This window comes from Salvelinus namaycush, chromosome 6 (genome assembly GCF_016432855.1).
Source record: "Salvelinus namaycush isolate Seneca chromosome 6, SaNama_1.0, whole genome shotgun sequence".
Classification (NCBI taxonomy): domain Eukaryota; kingdom Metazoa; phylum Chordata; class Actinopteri; order Salmoniformes; family Salmonidae; genus Salvelinus; species Salvelinus namaycush.
In genome coordinates this window covers 10,788,820-10,807,066 of record NC_052312.1, presented here as the reverse complement: position 1 = coordinate 10,807,066, position 18,247 = coordinate 10,788,820, and the positions used below count along the sequence as shown (strand labels likewise).

General features: G+C 46.5%; 1 protein-coding gene across 1 annotated transcript in view; it reads right to left on the bottom strand.

Annotated features, from left to right (window-relative positions):
- Positions 1-1,248: 1,248 nt before the first annotated feature.
- The window catches only part of LOC120049640 (tetraspanin-5-like), a 43,011-nt gene continuing 26,012 nt past the window's right edge, over positions 1,249-18,247 (bottom strand). Inside the window, exons 4-10 of the mRNA XM_038995958.1 lie at positions 17,330-17,500; positions 14,048-14,173; positions 13,447-13,494; positions 13,074-13,190; positions 5,570-5,631; positions 2,342-2,387; positions 1,249-2,163 (exon numbers count right to left, since the gene is read on the bottom strand). Coding sequence (XP_038851886.1) covers positions 2,375-2,387; positions 5,570-5,631; positions 13,074-13,190; positions 13,447-13,494; positions 14,048-14,173; positions 17,330-17,500 — 537 coding nt within the window. The 3' untranslated portion in view covers positions 1,249-2,163; positions 2,342-2,374. The remainder of the gene's footprint in view (positions 2,164-2,341; positions 2,388-5,569; positions 5,632-13,073; positions 13,191-13,446; positions 13,495-14,047; positions 14,174-17,329; positions 17,501-18,247) is intronic.

Below are 18,247 nucleotides of genomic sequence, written 5' to 3'. Positions count from 1 at the left end.
AGGTAACAAACAAACAGCAAGTCGCAGCAGTGTACAAAAGGGGAGATCAGTGTACATTTTCCGGTGGCTATTTTTATGAATTATTCAGCAGTCTAATGGCTTGGGGGTAGAAGCTGTTGAGCCTATATGCAAAGTTTACCATGAGTGCAATCATGCTATAGCACTGAACTTCCTCAATACAGATTGAATCAAACCCTTATTTTCTTGTTCTGAGGGTAGAAAGGAGTGTAATTGGTTAAGTTATTTTAAAAGCCACACCAGGAATCGAACCAAGGACCTAATGCATGGACACCCTCATGTTACGACCTCTGCCACCCAGGACCCCATCCACCAGCCTTAGGTTTTGGTCCTTTAACCAGTCACAAGAAATAGTTAGACAAGAAATGTGAAAAGTGATTGGTTAACTTTAGAAAGTAAGTTCCAGGTTGGAAAACAAGACATGAGGATCCTAGTCTCGTAACCTGTATTTAACTCTCCTGCCACCTCCCTACAAGCATTTATTTAATTGTTTTGACTCACTGCTGTACACTCCACTCACTGATCATTGAGCTAGAAAACTGAAAGCACACAGGGATTTGAGCCAGGAACCCTCAGCACGGCAACCCATGTGTTACGCCCTCCACCACCAACAAATGTCAGGAAGTGAGTTCGTTTTATTCACTCACTGGTCAGCTCCCCCTGCTGAGCAATCGAACAAATCACATTCAGCCCTCAGAACAAGATTGAATATGAAGTGACAGGGATTCCTAAAGATTGACACGTCACAGAGGTATTGAAAACAGAAGACCACCATCGCAAGAAATGGACATTAAGTTCTATCCCTGTTTTTCAGTTCATTGAATGTATTGACAATTCATTTTTTTATTTTTTTTTTATTTTTTTTTTTATAAATGTTATCCCCTTTTCTCGTGGTATCCAATCGCTGGTAATTACTATCTTGTCTCATCGCTACAACTCCCGTACGGGCTCGGGAGAGACGAAGGTCGAAAGCCATGCGTCCTCCGAAGCACAACCCAACCAAGCCGCACTGCTTCTTTAACACAGCGCGCCTCCAACCCGGAAGCCAGCCGCACCAATGTGTCGGAGGAAACACCGTGCACCTGGCCCCCTTGGTTAGCGCGCACTGCGCCCGGCCCGCCACAGGAGTCGCTGGAGCGCGATGAGACAAGGATATCCCTACCGGCCAAACCCTCCCTAACCCGGACGACGCTAGCCCAATTGTGCGTCGCCCCACGGACCTCCCGGTCGCGGCCGGCTGCGACAGAGCCTGGGCGCGAACCCAGAGACTGGTGGCGCAGTTAGCACTGCGATGCAGTGCTCTAGACCACTGCGCCACCCGGGAGGCCCGACAATTCATTTTAATGTAGAGTGTGCAGAGATCAGACCTTGGTCAAATACATTGATACTTGGAAGTGTGCTTGATTTAGCTTGTCTGTTACAATAGAACCAATCGACTAGTCCCCCCAAAAGTGCAAACTCTTGCTAAATCAGGCCCACCTCAAGTATTAAGGTATGTAACGTACCTGTATGTATTTCACCCAGGTAGAGATGCCATGAAATATAACGAATGCCCATCTGTGCCACAAAAACGCTTGAGCCGACAAGGCTACTGCAGTTCAAAGCAAACGACTTGAGGGCTGCGACTACTAATATACATTTGCATTCTAGCACCATTACTCTCTTCCCTAATGCTCAGTGTCGCCACAAATACAGCTACCATTTTACTGTTAAAAATACCTGTGTCAATAAGAACTTCTGTCCATCATGAATTTAAACGAGAGTCCATGCCATTGTGATAGGCATGCAGTGCATTTACAAACACCCCCCAAGTTAATTTTGTCTTCGTTATTTTCTGTACATTTCTACACAAAGTGTTTACCACATGGATGGAACCGCATGGAACAAATGGGATGCAAAGCGTGGGTAACTTTCCCCAAATTCCCAAAAATCCTGATTGGAGGAATCTTCCAACTGGGATTTCTGGAAAACCTGGGAATTTCTGGAAAGTTACAGTAATTTTGCAACGCCAAACACATCTTTAAAATGGATCACAATGTGCCAGTCATCATGACGGAATATGGTGCAGGTGGTATCCTTCCCAGTTCTAGCAGGCTTCTAGCATCTTTTGATGCTCTGAAACTGGCGTAGCCATGCTGAAGAGACCTTGGGGCAAATGGAAATCAAGGTCAGACACAGCTCTTAAAACAAACTAATCATAGTCCCAGTATTACTAGGGCAAACGTTGAGAAAAGTCAACAACACGGTTGTATTTGCGACAAAACAGAACTATGATGTATTGTACCATTTACGCTCAGCTAGGTGACTTGGTAGTGATCCTTACCTGTGCGTTCCTGGGTCAAGACGGGCCGCGACATCAGGTAAATAAACTACACAGCAAGAGAAAGCAAAAGGAAGGTTTAAAACATGTTCCTTTCATTACATAAGAGCAAAGCCAGGGAGGGGGAGCATTCAGAATGCCTGAAGTTGTCAAATATTATCAGGTGTTTTTCAGTCCCACTCTGCTGCATATTCAGTAGTGTTCTCAATACTCTGGAACCACATGTTAAATTCAATTCTATTTACATTCCTGAGTTTTCGGTGAACATGTAATGCATCATCAATACACCCCTGGTGGAGAAGTTGGGTGGGAATGGTGCAGGGAGTCACAGAGTGATGGCATGGCACAGGGCATCAGAGTGGCAGAGTTTGAGACAGTGACAAGAGTGGGAGAGTGGCCAAAGGATTGGTGGAGGGATCTGAGGGAAGTTGGGGGTTATTCTGAAACTGTTTCCATTCTTCATGACGACAGGATCTGGGTTGAACTGATGGCTGAAGGAAATGGGTCATGTCCTTAAATCTATTGGCAGACTGCTGCCAACAGGGAGCTAGTTAAGCCTCCATCTTATCCTGACATTTTGATTTACATACCCATGCGAATGTTATACGTCAGGGATCATCAATTAAATTCAGCCGCAGGACAATTATTTTCTTGAGCGGATGGTCGTGGTTCCAGAGCACAAAAAAATATATATTTTTAGACTGCCAATTGACAGCAAGAAGCCTAAATGGATATAATATTTGACTAAAACAATTCTTTCAAACCTTGATTACATTTGGGAACATAGTCCTGCTTAAGGTGCCGTCTTTCGGATGGGACGTTAAAACGGTGTCCTGACTCTCTGTGGTCATTCAAAATCCCATGACGGTTATTGTAAGAGTAGGAGTGTTGAGCCCGGTGTCATGGCTACATTTCCAACATGGTCACCTAATCCTCCCCCTCATCCCTGATTGGCATATCACTCCTCACCCTGCCACCTGATGTGTGTCGCTGTGCATTACAGAGGTGGGTGCCGCTCATTGCTGGTGGATGAGTTGAGTTTCCCCCTACTATGTAAAGCGCTTTGAGTACCTCAGTTGGATAATATAACATATTATACAACTCTATTATGCTTGGGAATACTTGGGAACAGATTTCCTAAATTAAAATCCTTTGGAGCTAATTTCCTGTTTTTACAGTCGTTTACGACCAACAATAAAAACACATTTTTGCTCAGAAAACTTTGGCCAAATAAAACACATTCAATCTATAATCTTAATAATCTTAAGGACAACAACAACACCCACCGGCTACAGTTCATACGGAGGACAACCACAACACCCACCTGCTACAGTTCATACGGAGGACAACCACAACACCCACCTGCTACAGTTCATACGGAGGACAACCACAACACCCACCTGCTACAGTTCATACGGAGGACAACCACAACACCCACCTGCTACAGTTCATACGGAGGACAACCACAACACCCACCTGCTACAGTTCATACGGAGGACAACCACAACACCCACCGGCTACAGTTCATACGGAGGACAGCCACAACACCCACCTGCTACAGTTCATACGGAGGACAACCACAACACCCACCTGCTACAGTTCATACGGAGGACAGCCACAACACCCACCTGCTACAGTTCATACGGAGGACAACCACAACACCCACCTGCTACAGTTCATACGGAGGACAACCACAACACCCACCTGCTACAGTTCATACGGAGGACAACCACAACACCCACCGGCTACAGTTCATACGGAGGACAACCACAACACCCACCGGCTACAGTTCATACGGAGGACAACCACAACACCCACCTGCTACAGTTCATACGGAGGACAACCACAACACCCACCTGCTACAGTTCATACGGAGGACAGCCACAACACCCACCTGCTACAGTTCATACGGAGGACAACCACAACACCCACCTGCTACAGTTCATACGGAGGACAACCACAACACCCACCGGCTACAGTTCATACGGAGGACAACCACAACACCCACCTGCTACAGTTCATACGGAGGACAACCACAACACCCACCGGCTACAGTTCATACGGAGGACAACCACAACACCCACCTGCTACAGTTCATACGGAGGACAACCACAACACCCACCTGCTACAGTTCATACGGAGGACAACCACAACACCCACCGGCTACAGTTCATACGGAGGACAGCCACAACACCCACCTGCTACAGTTCATACGGAGGACAACCACAACACCCACCTGCTACAGTTCATACGGAGGACGAGCACAACACCCACCGGCTACAGTTCATACGGAGGACGAGCACAACACCCACCTGCTACAGTTCATACGGAGGACAACCACAACACCCACCTGCTACAGTTCATACGGAGGACGAGCACAACACCCACCGGCTACAGGTCATACACACGCTCGCGAGTATGTTCCTCATGCGTAGTATGCAGACCCTTTTTTTCCAGAGTGAGGCAGGGGTCGGTGCATGGAGAGAGAGTGCGGGGGCACCCTGACAAAGTATGGGGGATGAAAAATGAAGCATGAGGTGAGTTGGCATGACGATGGTGTGGCAGAGTAGCATTGTGGCACAGGGATGGGATAGTTATGTGGACAGGGGGTGCTGTGCTCCTGTCTCCTAGCTGAGTGGCCAGCTGGAAGTAGCACAGCGCAGAACCTTTGCTAAATGACTCAGTCAAACTAATAGGTTAAGTTAGCAAGCAGAGCAAAGTCAAAGAAAGTACAAATAAAAGTTTTTATAAAAGTTTTACTCAGCATATTCTGGATCTAGGTTGATATGTATCCAAAAACTAGTAAGAGCCTTGTAAAATGCAGATTTAGTGGTTACAAACATCAATACTGTTGAACTTTTCTTCATTTTAAGAGAAGGAGTTAAATTCCACCATTTGTTTCTTTTACAGCAGCTTGATACATACGGCGCAATATCTTCTTACTTTATTCTATGCCAAATATAATGAAGCACTTTTTCTAAAATAGTGTCTGGTTTTGAAAATGTGATTCCAAATTCCCTTTAGGTCCACATAATGGCACACTTTCAAACAAAACACCATTTAGAACCTTGGATTCAGTGATTGATTTTCCATGCTGTTAAAGCCTATCCTACGGAGTGTCAAAATCAATAATGAATCCAGTTAATAAAACGTGGTCGGGAATGAGGAAATACATCAGATGTGATAGAATTAACTTGAGACGTTCATTTGAAGTATTTTATATTTTCTCACCAGCTTGCTCTCACAGCTTCGATGTCACTAACTAAGTTTTGTGCCAAGCATATTCCAAATATCTGTAAAAGAAAGATAGATAATTATGAATGTGATGTCTTTTGTAATTAAATCATGTTTCATTAACATTTAAAAAAAAAATATATACATACATACATACATACTGAACATAAACACAACATGCAACAATTTATTTCAAAGATTTGACTGCGTTACAGTTCATATATGTTATGCTGGTGAATGAGGACCCAAAAGCGACGTAATAGAAACAGAGTCTTTATTCCAGTCTTAAACAAACAATGATTCTCCTGGATATTATCAAAGGTAAATCCAAAACAGGAAACTGAAATCCTCTCGTCAGAAGAGAGGAACGACTGGAGACGCGACCACAGACTGCAGGTCGCTTCAGGAAGGCACAGGCCGTAGCTGACATAGACACCTGCTCACACGCAGCATCTGAAGAAGGCAAAAACACGACAGGGCGGAACAAGGACACAGAACAGCAAACATCAAACAAGAATCCGACAAGGACAGAAGCGGAAGACAGAGGGTAAAATAGGGGACAGGTGTGAAAGAGTAAATGAGGTAGTTAGGAGAATGGGAAACAGCTGGGAGCAGGAACGGAACGATAGAGAGAGAGAGCGAGAGAGGGAGAGAGGGAGGGGGAGAGAGAGGGATAGAAAGAGGGAAAGAACCTAATAAGACCAGCAGAGGGAAGCACAGGGACAAGACATGATGATCAATGACAAAACATGACAGTACCCCCCCACTCACCGAGCGCCTCCTGGCGCACTCGAGGAGGAACCCTGGCGGCAACGGAGGAAATCATCAATCAACGAACGGTCCAGCACGTCCCGAGATGGAACCCAACTCCTCTCCTCAGGACCGTAACCCTCCCAATCCACTAAGTACTGGTGACCACGTCCCCGAGAACGCATGTCCATGATCTTCCGTACCTTGTAAATAGGTGCGCCCTCGACAAGGACGGGGGGGGGGGGAGGGAAGACGAACGGGGGCGCGAAGAAAAGGCTTGACACAGGAGACATGGAAGACAGGGTGGACGCGACGAAGATGTCGCGGAAGAAGCAGTCGCACAGCGACAGGATTGACGACCTGAGAGACACGGAACGGACCAATGAACCGCGGAGTCAACTTGCGAGAAGCTGTCGTAAGGGGAAGGTTACGAGTGGAAAGCCACACTCTCTGACCGCGACAATACCTAGGGCTCTTAATCCTACGTTTGTTGGCGGCTCTCACAGTCTGCGCCCTGTAACGGCAAAGTGCAGACCTGACCCTCCTCCAGGTGCGCTCACAACGTTGGACAAAAGCCTGAGCGGAGGGAACGCTGGACTCGGCGAGCTGGGACGAGAACAGAGGAGGCTGGTACCCAAGACTACTCTGAAACGGAGATAGCCCGGTAGCAGACGAAGGAAGCGAGTTGTGAGCGTATTCTGCCCAGGGGAGCTGTTCTGCCCAAGACGCAGGGTTTCGAAAAGAAAGGCTGCGTAAAATGCGACCAATCGACTGATTGGCCCTTTCTGCTTGACCGTTAGACTGGGGATGAAACCCGGAAGAGAGACTGACGGAAGCACCAATCAAACGACAGAACTCCCTCCAAAACTGTGACGTGAATTGCGGGCCTCTGTCTGAAACGGCGTCTAACGGGAGGCCATGAATTCTGAACACATTCTCAATGATGATTTGTGCCGTCTCCTTAGCGGAAGGAAGCTTAGCGAGGGGAATGAAATGTGCCGCCTTAGAGAACCTATCGACAACCGTAAGAATCACAGTCTTCCCCGCAGACGAAGGCAGACCGGTAATAAAGTCTAAGGCGATGTGAGACCATGGTCGAGAAGGAATGGGAAGCGGTCTGAGACGACCGGCAGGAGGAGAGTTACCTGACTTAGTCTGCGCGCAGTCCGAACAAGCAGCCACGAAACGGCGCGTGTCACGCTCCTGAGTAGGCCACCAAAACCGCTGGCGAATAGAAGCAAGCGTACCCCGAACGCCGGGGTGGCCAGCTAACTTGGCAGAGTGAGCCCACTGAAGAACAGCCAGACGAGTAGAGACAGGAACGAACAGAAGGTTACTAGGACAAGCGCGCGGCGACGCAGTGTGAGTGAGTGCTTGCTTTACCTGTCTCTCAATTCCCCAGACAGTCAACCCGACAACACGCCCCTCAGGGAGAATCCCCTCGGGGTCGGTAGAAGCCACAGAAGAACTAAAGAGACGGGATAAGGCATCAGGCTTGGTGTTCTTATTTCCCGGGCGATAAGAAATCACTAACTCGAAACGAGCGAAAAACAACGCCCAACGAGCTTGACGTGCATTAAGTCGTTTGGCAGAACGGATGTACTCAAGGTTCTTATGGTCAGTCCAAACGACAAAAGGGACGGTCGCCCCCTCCAACCACTGTCGCCATTCGCCTAGGGCTAAGCGGATGGCGAGCAGTTCGCGGTTACCCACATCATAGTTGCGTTCCGATGGCGATAGGCGATGAGAAAAATAAGCGCAAGGATGGACCTTATCGTCAGACTGGAAGCGCTGGGACAGAATGGCTCCCACGCCCACCTCTGAAGCGTCAACCTCGACAATAAATTGTTTAGTGACGTCAGGAGTAACAAGGATAGGAGCGGATGTAAAACGCTTCTTGAGGAGATCAAAAGCTCCCTGGGCGGAACCGGACCACTTAAAGCACGTCTTGACAGAAGTCAGAGCTGTGAGAGGAGCAGCCACTTGACCGAAATTACGAATGAAACGCCGATAGAAATTAGCGAAACCGAGAAAGCGCTGCAACTCGACACGTGACTTAGGAACGGGCCAATCGCTGACAGCCTGGACCTTAGCGGGATCCATCTGAATGCCTTCAGCGGAAATAACAGAACCGAGAAATGTGACAGAGGAGACATGAAAGGCGCACTTCTCAGCCTTCACGTAGAGACAATTCTCTAAAAGGCGCTGGAGTACACGTCGAACGTGCTGAACATGAATCTCGAGTGACGGTGAAAAAAATCAGGATATCGTCAAGGTAAACGAAAACAAAGATGTTCAGCATGTCTCTCAGTACATCATTAACTAATGCCTGAAAGACAGCTGGAGCATTAGCGAGACCGAACGGCAGAACCCGGTATTCAAAATGCCCTAACGGAGTGTTAAACGCCGTTTTCCACTCGTCCCCCTCTCTGATGCGCACGAGATGGTAAGCGTTACGAAGGTCCAACTTAGTAAAGAACCTGGCTCCCTGCAGAATCTCGAAGGCTGACGACATAAGGGGAAGCGGATAACGATTCTTAACCGTTATGTCATTCAACCCTCGATAATCCACGCAGGGGCGCAGAGTACCGTCCTTCTTCTTAACAAAAAAAAACCCCGCTCCGGCGGGAGAGGAAGAAGGCACCACGGTACCGGCGTCGAGAGAAACAGACAGATAATCCTCGAGAGCCTTACGTTCGGGAGCCGACAGAGAGTATAGTCTACCCCGAGGAGGAGTGGTCCCCGGAAGGAGATCAATACAACAATCATACGACCGGTGAGGAGGAAGAGAGTTGGCTCTGGACCGACTGAAGACCGTGCGCAGATCATGATATTCCTCCGGCACTCCTGTCAAATCACCAGGTTCCTCCTGAGAAGAGGGGACAGAAGAAACAGGAGGGATAGCAGACATTAAACACTTCACATGACAAGAAACGTTCCAGGATAGGATAGAATTACTAGACCAATTAATAGAAGGATTATGACATACTAGCCAGGGATGACCCAAAACAACAGGTGTAAAAGGTGAACGAAAAATCAAAAAGGAAATGGTCTCACTGTGGTTACCAGATACTGTGAGGGTTAAAGGTAGTGTCTCACATCTGATACTGGGGAGAAGACTACCATCTAAGGCGAACATGGGCGTGGGCTTCCCTAACTGTCTGAGAGGAATGTCATGTTTCCGAGCCCATGCTTCGTCCATAAAACAACCCTCAGCCCCAGAGTCTATCAAGGCACTGCAGGAAGCAGCCGAACCGGTCCAGCGTAGATGGACCGACAAGGTAGTACAGGATCTTGATGGAGAGACCTGAGTAGTAGCGCTCACCAGTAGCCCTCCGCTTACTGATGAGCTCTGGCCTTTTACTGGACATGACATGACAAAATGTCCAGCAGAACCGCAATAGAGGCAAAGGCGGTTGGTGATTCTCCGTTCCCTCTCCTTAGTCGAGATGCGAATACCTCCCAGCTGCATGGGCTCAGTCTCTGAGCCGGTGGGAGGAGATGGTTGAGATGCGGAGAGGGGGAACACCGTTAACGCGAGCTCTCTTCCACGAGCTCGGTGACGAAGATCTACCCGTCGTTCTATGCGGATGGCGAGTGCAATCAAAGAGTCCACGCTGGAAGGAACCTCCCGGGAGAGAATCTCATCCTTAACCTCAGCGTGGAGTCCCTCCAGAAAACGAGCGAGCAACGCCGGCTCGTTCCAGTCACTGGAGGCAGCAAGAGTGCGAAACTCTATAGAGTAATCCGTTATGGATCGATCACCTTGACATAGGGAAGCCAGGGCCCTGGAAGCCTCCTTCCCAAAAACTGAACGATCAAAAACCCGTATCATCTCCTCTTTAAAGTTCTGATAATCGTTAGAACACTCAGCCCTTGCCTCCCAGATAGCTGTGCCCCACTCCCGAGCCCGACCAGTAAGGAGTGATATGACGTAAGCGATCCGAGCTCTCTCTCTTGAGTATGTGTTGGGCTGGAGAGAGAACACAATATCACACTGGGTGAGAAAGGAGCGACACTCAGTGGGTTGCCCAGAGTAACATGGTGGGTTATTAACCCTAGGTTCCGGAGACTCGGAAGACCAGGAAGTAGCTGGTGGCACGAGACGAAGACTCTGAAACTGTCCTGAGAGGTCGGAGACCTGAGCGGCCAGGGTCTCAACGGCATGACGAGCAGCAGACAATTCCTGCTCGTGTCTGCCGAGCATTGCTCCCTGGAACTCGACGGCAGTGTTGCGAGAATCCGTAGTCGCTGGGTCCATTCTTGGTCGGATTCTTCTGTTATGCTGGTGAATGAGGACCCAAAAGCGACGTAATAGAAACAGAGTCTTTATTCCAGTCTTAAACAAACAATGATTCTCCTGGATATTATCAAAGGTAAATCCAAAACAGGAAACTGAAATCCTCTCGTCAGAAGAGAGGAACGACTGGAGACGCGACCACAGACTGCAGGTCGCTTCAGGAAGGCACAGGCCGTAGCTGACATAGACACCTGCTCACACGCAGCATCTGAAGAAGGCAAAAACACGACAGGGCGGAACAAGGACACAGAACAGCAAACATCAAACAAGAATCCGACAAGGACAGAAGCGGAAGACAGAGGGAGAAATAGGGACTCTAATCAGAGGGTAAAATAGGGGACAGGTGTGAAAGAGTAAATGAGGTAGTTAGGAGAATGGGAAACAGCTGGGAGCAGGAACGGAACGATAGAGAGAGAGAGCGAGAGAGGGAGAGAGGGAGGGGGAGAGAGAGGGATAGAAAGAGGGAAAGAACCTAATAAGACCAGCAGAGGGAAGCACAGGGACAAGACATGATGATCAATGACAAAACATGACAATATAAGGAAATCAGTCAATTTAAATAAATGTATTAGGCATTAATCTATGGATATTACGAGTGGGAATACAGATATGCATCTGTTGGTCACAGATTCCTTAAAAAGGTAGGGGTGTGGATCAGAAAACCAGTCAGTATCTTGTGTGACCAACATTTGCCTCATGCAGCGCGACACATCTCCTTCCCATAGAGTTGATCAGGCTGTTGATTGTGGCTGGTGGAATGTCGTCCCATTCCTCATCAACGGCTCTGCGAAGTTGCTGGATATTGGCAGGAACTGGAACATGCTGTCGTACCTGTTGATCCAGAGCATCCCAAACATGCTCAATGGGTGACATGTCTGGTGAGTATGCAGACCATGGAAGAACTCAGACATTTTCAGCTTCCAAGAGTTGTGTACAGATCCTTGCAACATGGGGCCATGCATTATCATGCTGAAACATGAGTTGATGGCGACGGATGAATGGCACAACAATGGGCCTCAGGATCTTGTCACTGTATGTCTGTGCATTCAAATTGCCATTGATAAAATGCAATTGTATTTGTTGTCTGTACCTTATGCCTGCCCATACCATAACCCCACCATGGGGCACTCTGTTCACAACGTTGACATCAGCAAACCGCTCACCCACACAACGCCATACACGTGGTCTGAGGTTGTGAGGCTGGTTGGACTTATTACCAAATTCTCAAAAATGACATTGGTAGAGAAATTAACATTAAATTCTCAGATCAAGACCCTGGTGAGGACAAACAAGCACGCAGATGAGCTTCCCTGAGACCGTTTCTGACAGTTGTTCAAACCCACATTTTCATCAGCTGTCCAGGTGGCTGTCATTAGATGATCCCCGCAGGGGAAGAAGCCGGATGTGAAGGTCCTGGCCTGGCGTGGTTACACGAGGTCTGCGGTTGTGAGGCCGGTTAGTACTAACAAATTCTCAAAAATTACGTTTGGCTCGGCTTATGGTAGAGAAATGAACATTACATTATCTGGCAACAGCTCTGGTGGACATTCAGCAGTCAGCATGCCAATTGCACGCTCCCTCAAAACATCTGTGGCATTGTGTTGCGTAACAAAACTGCAAGTTTTAAAGCAGCCTTTTATTGTCCCCAGGACAATGCTGTGTAATGTTCGTGCTGTTTAATCAGCTTCCTCATATGCCACATCTGTCAGGTGGATGGATCATCTTGGCTAAGAATAAATGCTCACTAACAGGGATGTAAACAAATTTGGGCACAACATTTGAGAGAAATATGCTTTTTGTGGATATGGAAAATGTCAGGGATCTTTTATTTCAGCTCATGAAACATGAGACCAACACTACATGTTGCGTTTATATTTTTTGTTCAGTGTATACGTGTTTATATTGTCACATATGCCAGACAGGTGCAGTGAAATGTGTTGTTTTACATGGCCAGCCATAGTAACCAGTGACTGAGTCACATGCAAGCTTCTCTGCTCTGAATTTCTGCTCGTTTAATCCACTTCAATCAGTGTAGATGAAGAGGAGGAGACAGGTTAAAGAAGGATTTTTAAGCCTTGAGACAATTGAGACATGGATTGTGTATGTGTGCCATTCAGAGGGTGAATGGACAAGACAAAAGATTGCAGTGCCTTTGAACAGGTTATGGTAGTAGGTGCCAGGTGCACCGGTTTATGCCAAGAACTGCAACGCTGCTGGGTTTTTCACGCTCAACAGTTTCCCGTGTGTGTCAAGAATGGTCCACCACCCAAAGGACATCCAGCCAACTTGACACAACTGTGAGAAGCATTGGAGTCAACACTGGCCAGCATCCCTATGGAACGCCTTCAACACCTTGTCACCCTGATGAGACAAGTTAATGTTCTGAGTCGGAGTGTAGCTAGTCTTGTTTGTACAGTAGGCTAAAAGGAGTCAAAGAAACGTTTCTCTCACCTGTAACAACGCAACTCCTATGAAGATCCCAGCCACTACCGTCAGGTTGTCCTGTAACCACCTCTCAAACTGTGGCACACAGCCTTTCACATGGATGTAGGTCTTCTGCTCTACGTCCTACAACAAGGGACAGTAACATGTTAATTAGAGAGAGCTCCTTAGCTTGCAAATGGCATGAAAGTCAAACATACACCTTCATTATACAACCATATGTGATCATTAATTATATAACCCTTTATAATATAATTTGACTTTCTATATTCTGAGTATTATCTCTTAGATGCCATAATAATAAAGGTCACTATATCAAGGAAAAGTGTAAAAGGAAAAAGGAAAGAGGTAGATGGAAAGAGAGAAATGGAACAGCACTCACAGTTTTGGCTCGTACGTCATAGCCACACTGCGTGTTTATCACGTCCTCCTAATGAAGAGAAATAGAAGTGTTATCAAAAAAAGCAGATGTCAACTGTCATCATAACCCTGACCACCACTGATAATACCACTGCCACACATGACCATTTCCTGTTCAAAAGATGGACAGTTTTTCGTCGGACAATCATCATTCGTTGTCATTTAGCCGGCAACTCCCAATTAAGTGTTAGCTCCATCCAAAATTCTCGGGACACAAAATTCCAGTGTGTTGGTGCCCTTAACCTTGGTGCCAGTCTGAGAAATGAGTTTTGCCCTCTCATAGATACTGTCATCGGGACAAACCAAATAATGGAAAACCATGTAAATCTGTATTTTCAGCGACTATAGTACTCATTCATTTCAATGTAGGATCTTAATTTGACCACTCTTTTGTTGCAGAGAATGTTCCTGCACAGTAGCAAATGCAAACTTGTAGTCTAGTTGAGGTTTAAAAAGGCTTCTGAAGTTTGTAATTTTCACTTTAAAATGTAAGACTTGATTTGCCGAACCCCATGACCCATGTCTCTGACCAACCCTCCCTAGCCCCTGTGAGAGTTCCTTGCCGCAGGGTCCTTGGTGCAGCAGGAGAAGGGGACCCCACATTTCTCCCGGCTGGGGTTGGTGTCCGTGCAGTTAAAATAGATGTTGAGGTTCCAGTCGTCCGCTCCGAATGCGCCGCAACAATCCCACTAAGGAGAAGAAAGCAGAGAAGAAGAGAACGTCAATAAGGAATCCATGTTTTATTTACCTTTTTATTTAACCTTTAATTATCCAGGAAGTCCCATTGAGATCAGGATAATTATTTTACCCCACAACACATGCACGCGCACACACACACGCACACACACACACACACACACACACACACCTCTTCTGCAACGGTATCATACACGATCAAAACAAAAGAGGTTCAATGTTTAGAGGGGATAACGTTGTAGTGAATTCCTCTCTCGTCTCACACAGCATCAGTGTGGGTGGAGTGTGACCAACAGAGATTGGGGAAGGCTTGACAACAAGGCCCGTATTCACAGTGTCTCAGAGGAGTGCTGATCTAGGATCAGTTTTGCCTTTCAGACCCTAATGAATAACAAAGGGGTGAACTGATCCTAGATCAGCATTCTAACTCTGAGTTGCTTTGTGAATAGAGGCTCAGATGGAATATGATCTGGGAGTCATATGGTCAGAGTCGCCACAAGCGTCTCTGCCAACCAGTTGGCTACACTAACAAAGGTCTGCTACTGAATAGAGAAACTGACTCTAAGACCAATCCAGCGCCAGAGAGGAGATTCTACTCAAGAAAGCCGTTGTGAATTCAATAAAAACGTGGGGTTTTCTTACAATATAAGAAACCTGAGTGACGATTTTAAGACACATTCTTAAGTGAAGCAAAACAACTTAAATGTAGATGTCATGTATTACAGTATATCATATTTCATGTTTTATTACACAGCAAGCTGTTGCAAAACTACTGTATTGCACTGTAAGTAATTCAGCATAACTCTAAACTGGTAATCTCACAAGAAGCGTAAGCTTAATAGCTTTAGCACGTAATAATAATTTGACGAGGTGATTAGCAGCCCAATAAGGAAACAGAGTTCAGCTAGTGCCGGGGTAAATTGTATTGAACACTGTCATTAGCTTCCCACTGTTTATCTCCCTTTTTCCCCCCTCTCTTTCACATTTTGTCTGTATAAAGCCATTTCCATAAAGAAATGTTTTAAACATAAATGTGTTTTTTTGTCACATTTAGGTCATAGGTGCTTAAGACTATGATTTGTCTTGAGAAGTTCATACCCTTTACACACAGAGCAATAAGACATTTTCAAACACATTTGAAACAATCTGGAACAAATATAGGGATCAATTATGAAACATGTACAAGGTTATTAATTTGACACACAACCTAAGTACAGCAATGGTAGTAACTGCAGTTTCACAGCAATCTAGTGAGTTCATTGATTAGATTCAAGAGAAGCAAATCCCAGTAGACACTTGGGCCCTCAAGGACTTGCCCTCTTCTGAAATATCTACTGGAAGTCATTGAAGTGTTTAAAAAAGGCAATCTCGATTTCAGTAACTTAGCCTATGGATGCCACAGTTTGTTTTGGTTGCAGTGCCCCAGGTGGGTGGAGATTTCAATTTAGTGCCAGTGGTGGCTGGTGCCACTAAATTGGAGGAGGAGCGCATTGTAATAGCTGGAATGGAATAATGGAAATGTATCAAACACATGATTCTGTCACATCCTGTTTCCATGTGGTTGATACTGTTCCATGTATTCCATTCCAGTCTTAACTATGAGCCTTCCTAGCGGCATCCATACTCCGCCACCTCATTGCCAAAGTCAATCAAATATGAACACCACCACTGTGAACACCTGCACTCATTTAGCTGCTCTGTGATTGTTCCCCCATGTATCTCAAGTGTGATGAGAGAGTTGCAGTCCTCTTTTACCCGTCTCAGGTTAGAGCACTGATACTGTGGTTTGTCACATCTCCACCCAGAAACGGTTAACTTGATGTCTTTACGTCCTTGGGATCCACAAAGTACTCTGATCGCCTCCTGTGTCAGCCAAGTGCAGAACAACTTACCGTTATGGTCTTCTCTGGCGAGCCTCGTCTTGTAACAAGAAAACGAAAACACCATGACCATTCATTCCTGCTGGAAATATAGGCATGGAAAAGGATGCCAATCAAGCTGAGCAGAGATGTATAACTTCATGGGGGGGGTTCAGACTTCGGGTAAGTTGATTCTTTTATCCAGTATCGTAACTGTAAATCAGTTGGCAGGTCAATGTGGAAATGCTCCTTCAGGAAGCAACTCGTTTTTCTGTTAAACAGGCCAAATAGAAATGGCAAAATTCCATTTCCCAAGTTGATTGCAATTCCATCAGCAAATCCTTCTTAGCTTGGTGATCCTTCTCTCTGACTCTTGCTCATCACACAGAGCCAATGATAGTGCTGTGAAGAACTCTTAGAGGGTGAGGTGAGCAAAGCTGTAATCAGTTTGGCAGCTGATTGTCTTTTTCATTAAGATCTTGTTCAAAAACAATGACACTTGGGAGAGCCCAGAAAACTCTTGAATCTTAATAAACAATAATAAACAATGATTAATTTAAGATTGACTTTGAGTGTCCCATGTGTAGAATTCAAACGACAACAGCATGATCATTACACAGGTGCACCTTGTGCTGGGGAACAATAAAAGGCCACTCTAAAATGTGCAGTTGTCACACAACACAATGCCACAGATGTCTCAAGTTTTGAAGGAGCGTGCAATTGGCATGCTGACTGCAGGAATGTCCACCAGAGCTGTTGCCAGAGAATTGAATGCTAATTGCTCTACCATAAACCACCTCCAACATCATTCCAACTGGCCTCACAACCGCAGACCACATCAAACCACGCCAGCCCAGGACCTCTACATCTGGCTTCTTCACCTGCAGGATAGTCTGAGACCAGCCACCCGCACAGCTGATGAAACTGAGGAGTATTTCTGTCTGTGGGGAAAAACGTATTCTGATTGGCTGGGCCTGGCTCCCTAGTAGTTGGGCCTATGCCCTCCCATGCCTGTGAGTGGGGCTACCAGGCTCTCTCCTAATCACTCACACATTCACACTCACACACACACACACACACACCTGCTCCTAACCCCGCACCTTACCAACTCTTCACCTCACTCAAACCAGAGCTCCATGGAATAAATGGAACAGTATAAAACACATCAAACATTTGGAAACCTCATGCTTGACTCAGTTCCATGTATTCCATTACAATGAGCCCATCCTCCTATAGCTCCTCCCACCAGCCTCCTCTGACACACATTCACACTGATTTTCAAACGCGTACATATTCCTGAGTGAAGTCTATAAGGTTCTGGAGGTCGATGTCGTCACGGTATGCCCGGATGTTGTTATTGATGAAGAAGTTGAGCTGGTCCTTGATCCAGTCCTTGAAGGTGAAGGCCAACACTCCAGCTGTCAGCTCCAGGAAGAAGATGATCCCCAGGAACACAGAGAACTGGAACAGAATGGGGGGGGGGGGGGGGGGGGGGGGGCATGTGAGCAAACATAGAACAAAGCTACGATTAAGCCCCAAAGTCCAGTGTTTCTCACTCCATTCTTGGGGGATCTAGAGGGATACAGGGGGTGTATATTTGTGTTCTAACCCAGCACTAACACACCTGATTAATCAGCTGTAATTCTGACATGTCATAGAGGGGACATGGAGGGCTGGTCTCTCAGACTCAGATTAAGCCTACTCATCATGGACTATACAGCGTGGGACAGTCCAAGAATAAGCTTAATTTGAGTCCAGGAAACTGGGGAGGGAGTGGGATTTCAAAGTGGAGTCAATGATGAATATACACTGCTCAAAAAAATAAAGGGAACACTTAAACAACACAATGTAACTCCAAGTCAATCACACTTCTGTGAAATCAAACTGTCCACTTAGGAAGCAACACTGATTGACAATAAATTTCACATGCTGTTGTGCAAATGGAATAGACAAAAGGTGGAAATTATAGACAATTAGCAAGACACCCCCAATAAAGGAGTGGTTCTGCAGGTGGTGACCACAGACCACTTCTCAGTTCCTATGCTTCCTGGCTGATGTTTTGGTCACTTTTGAATGCTGGCGGTGCTTTCACTCTAGTGGTAGCATGAGACGGAGTCTACAACCCACACAAGTGGCTCAGGTTGTGCAGCTCATCCAGGATGGCACATCAATGCGAGCTGTGGCAAGAAGGTTTGCTGTGTCTGTCAG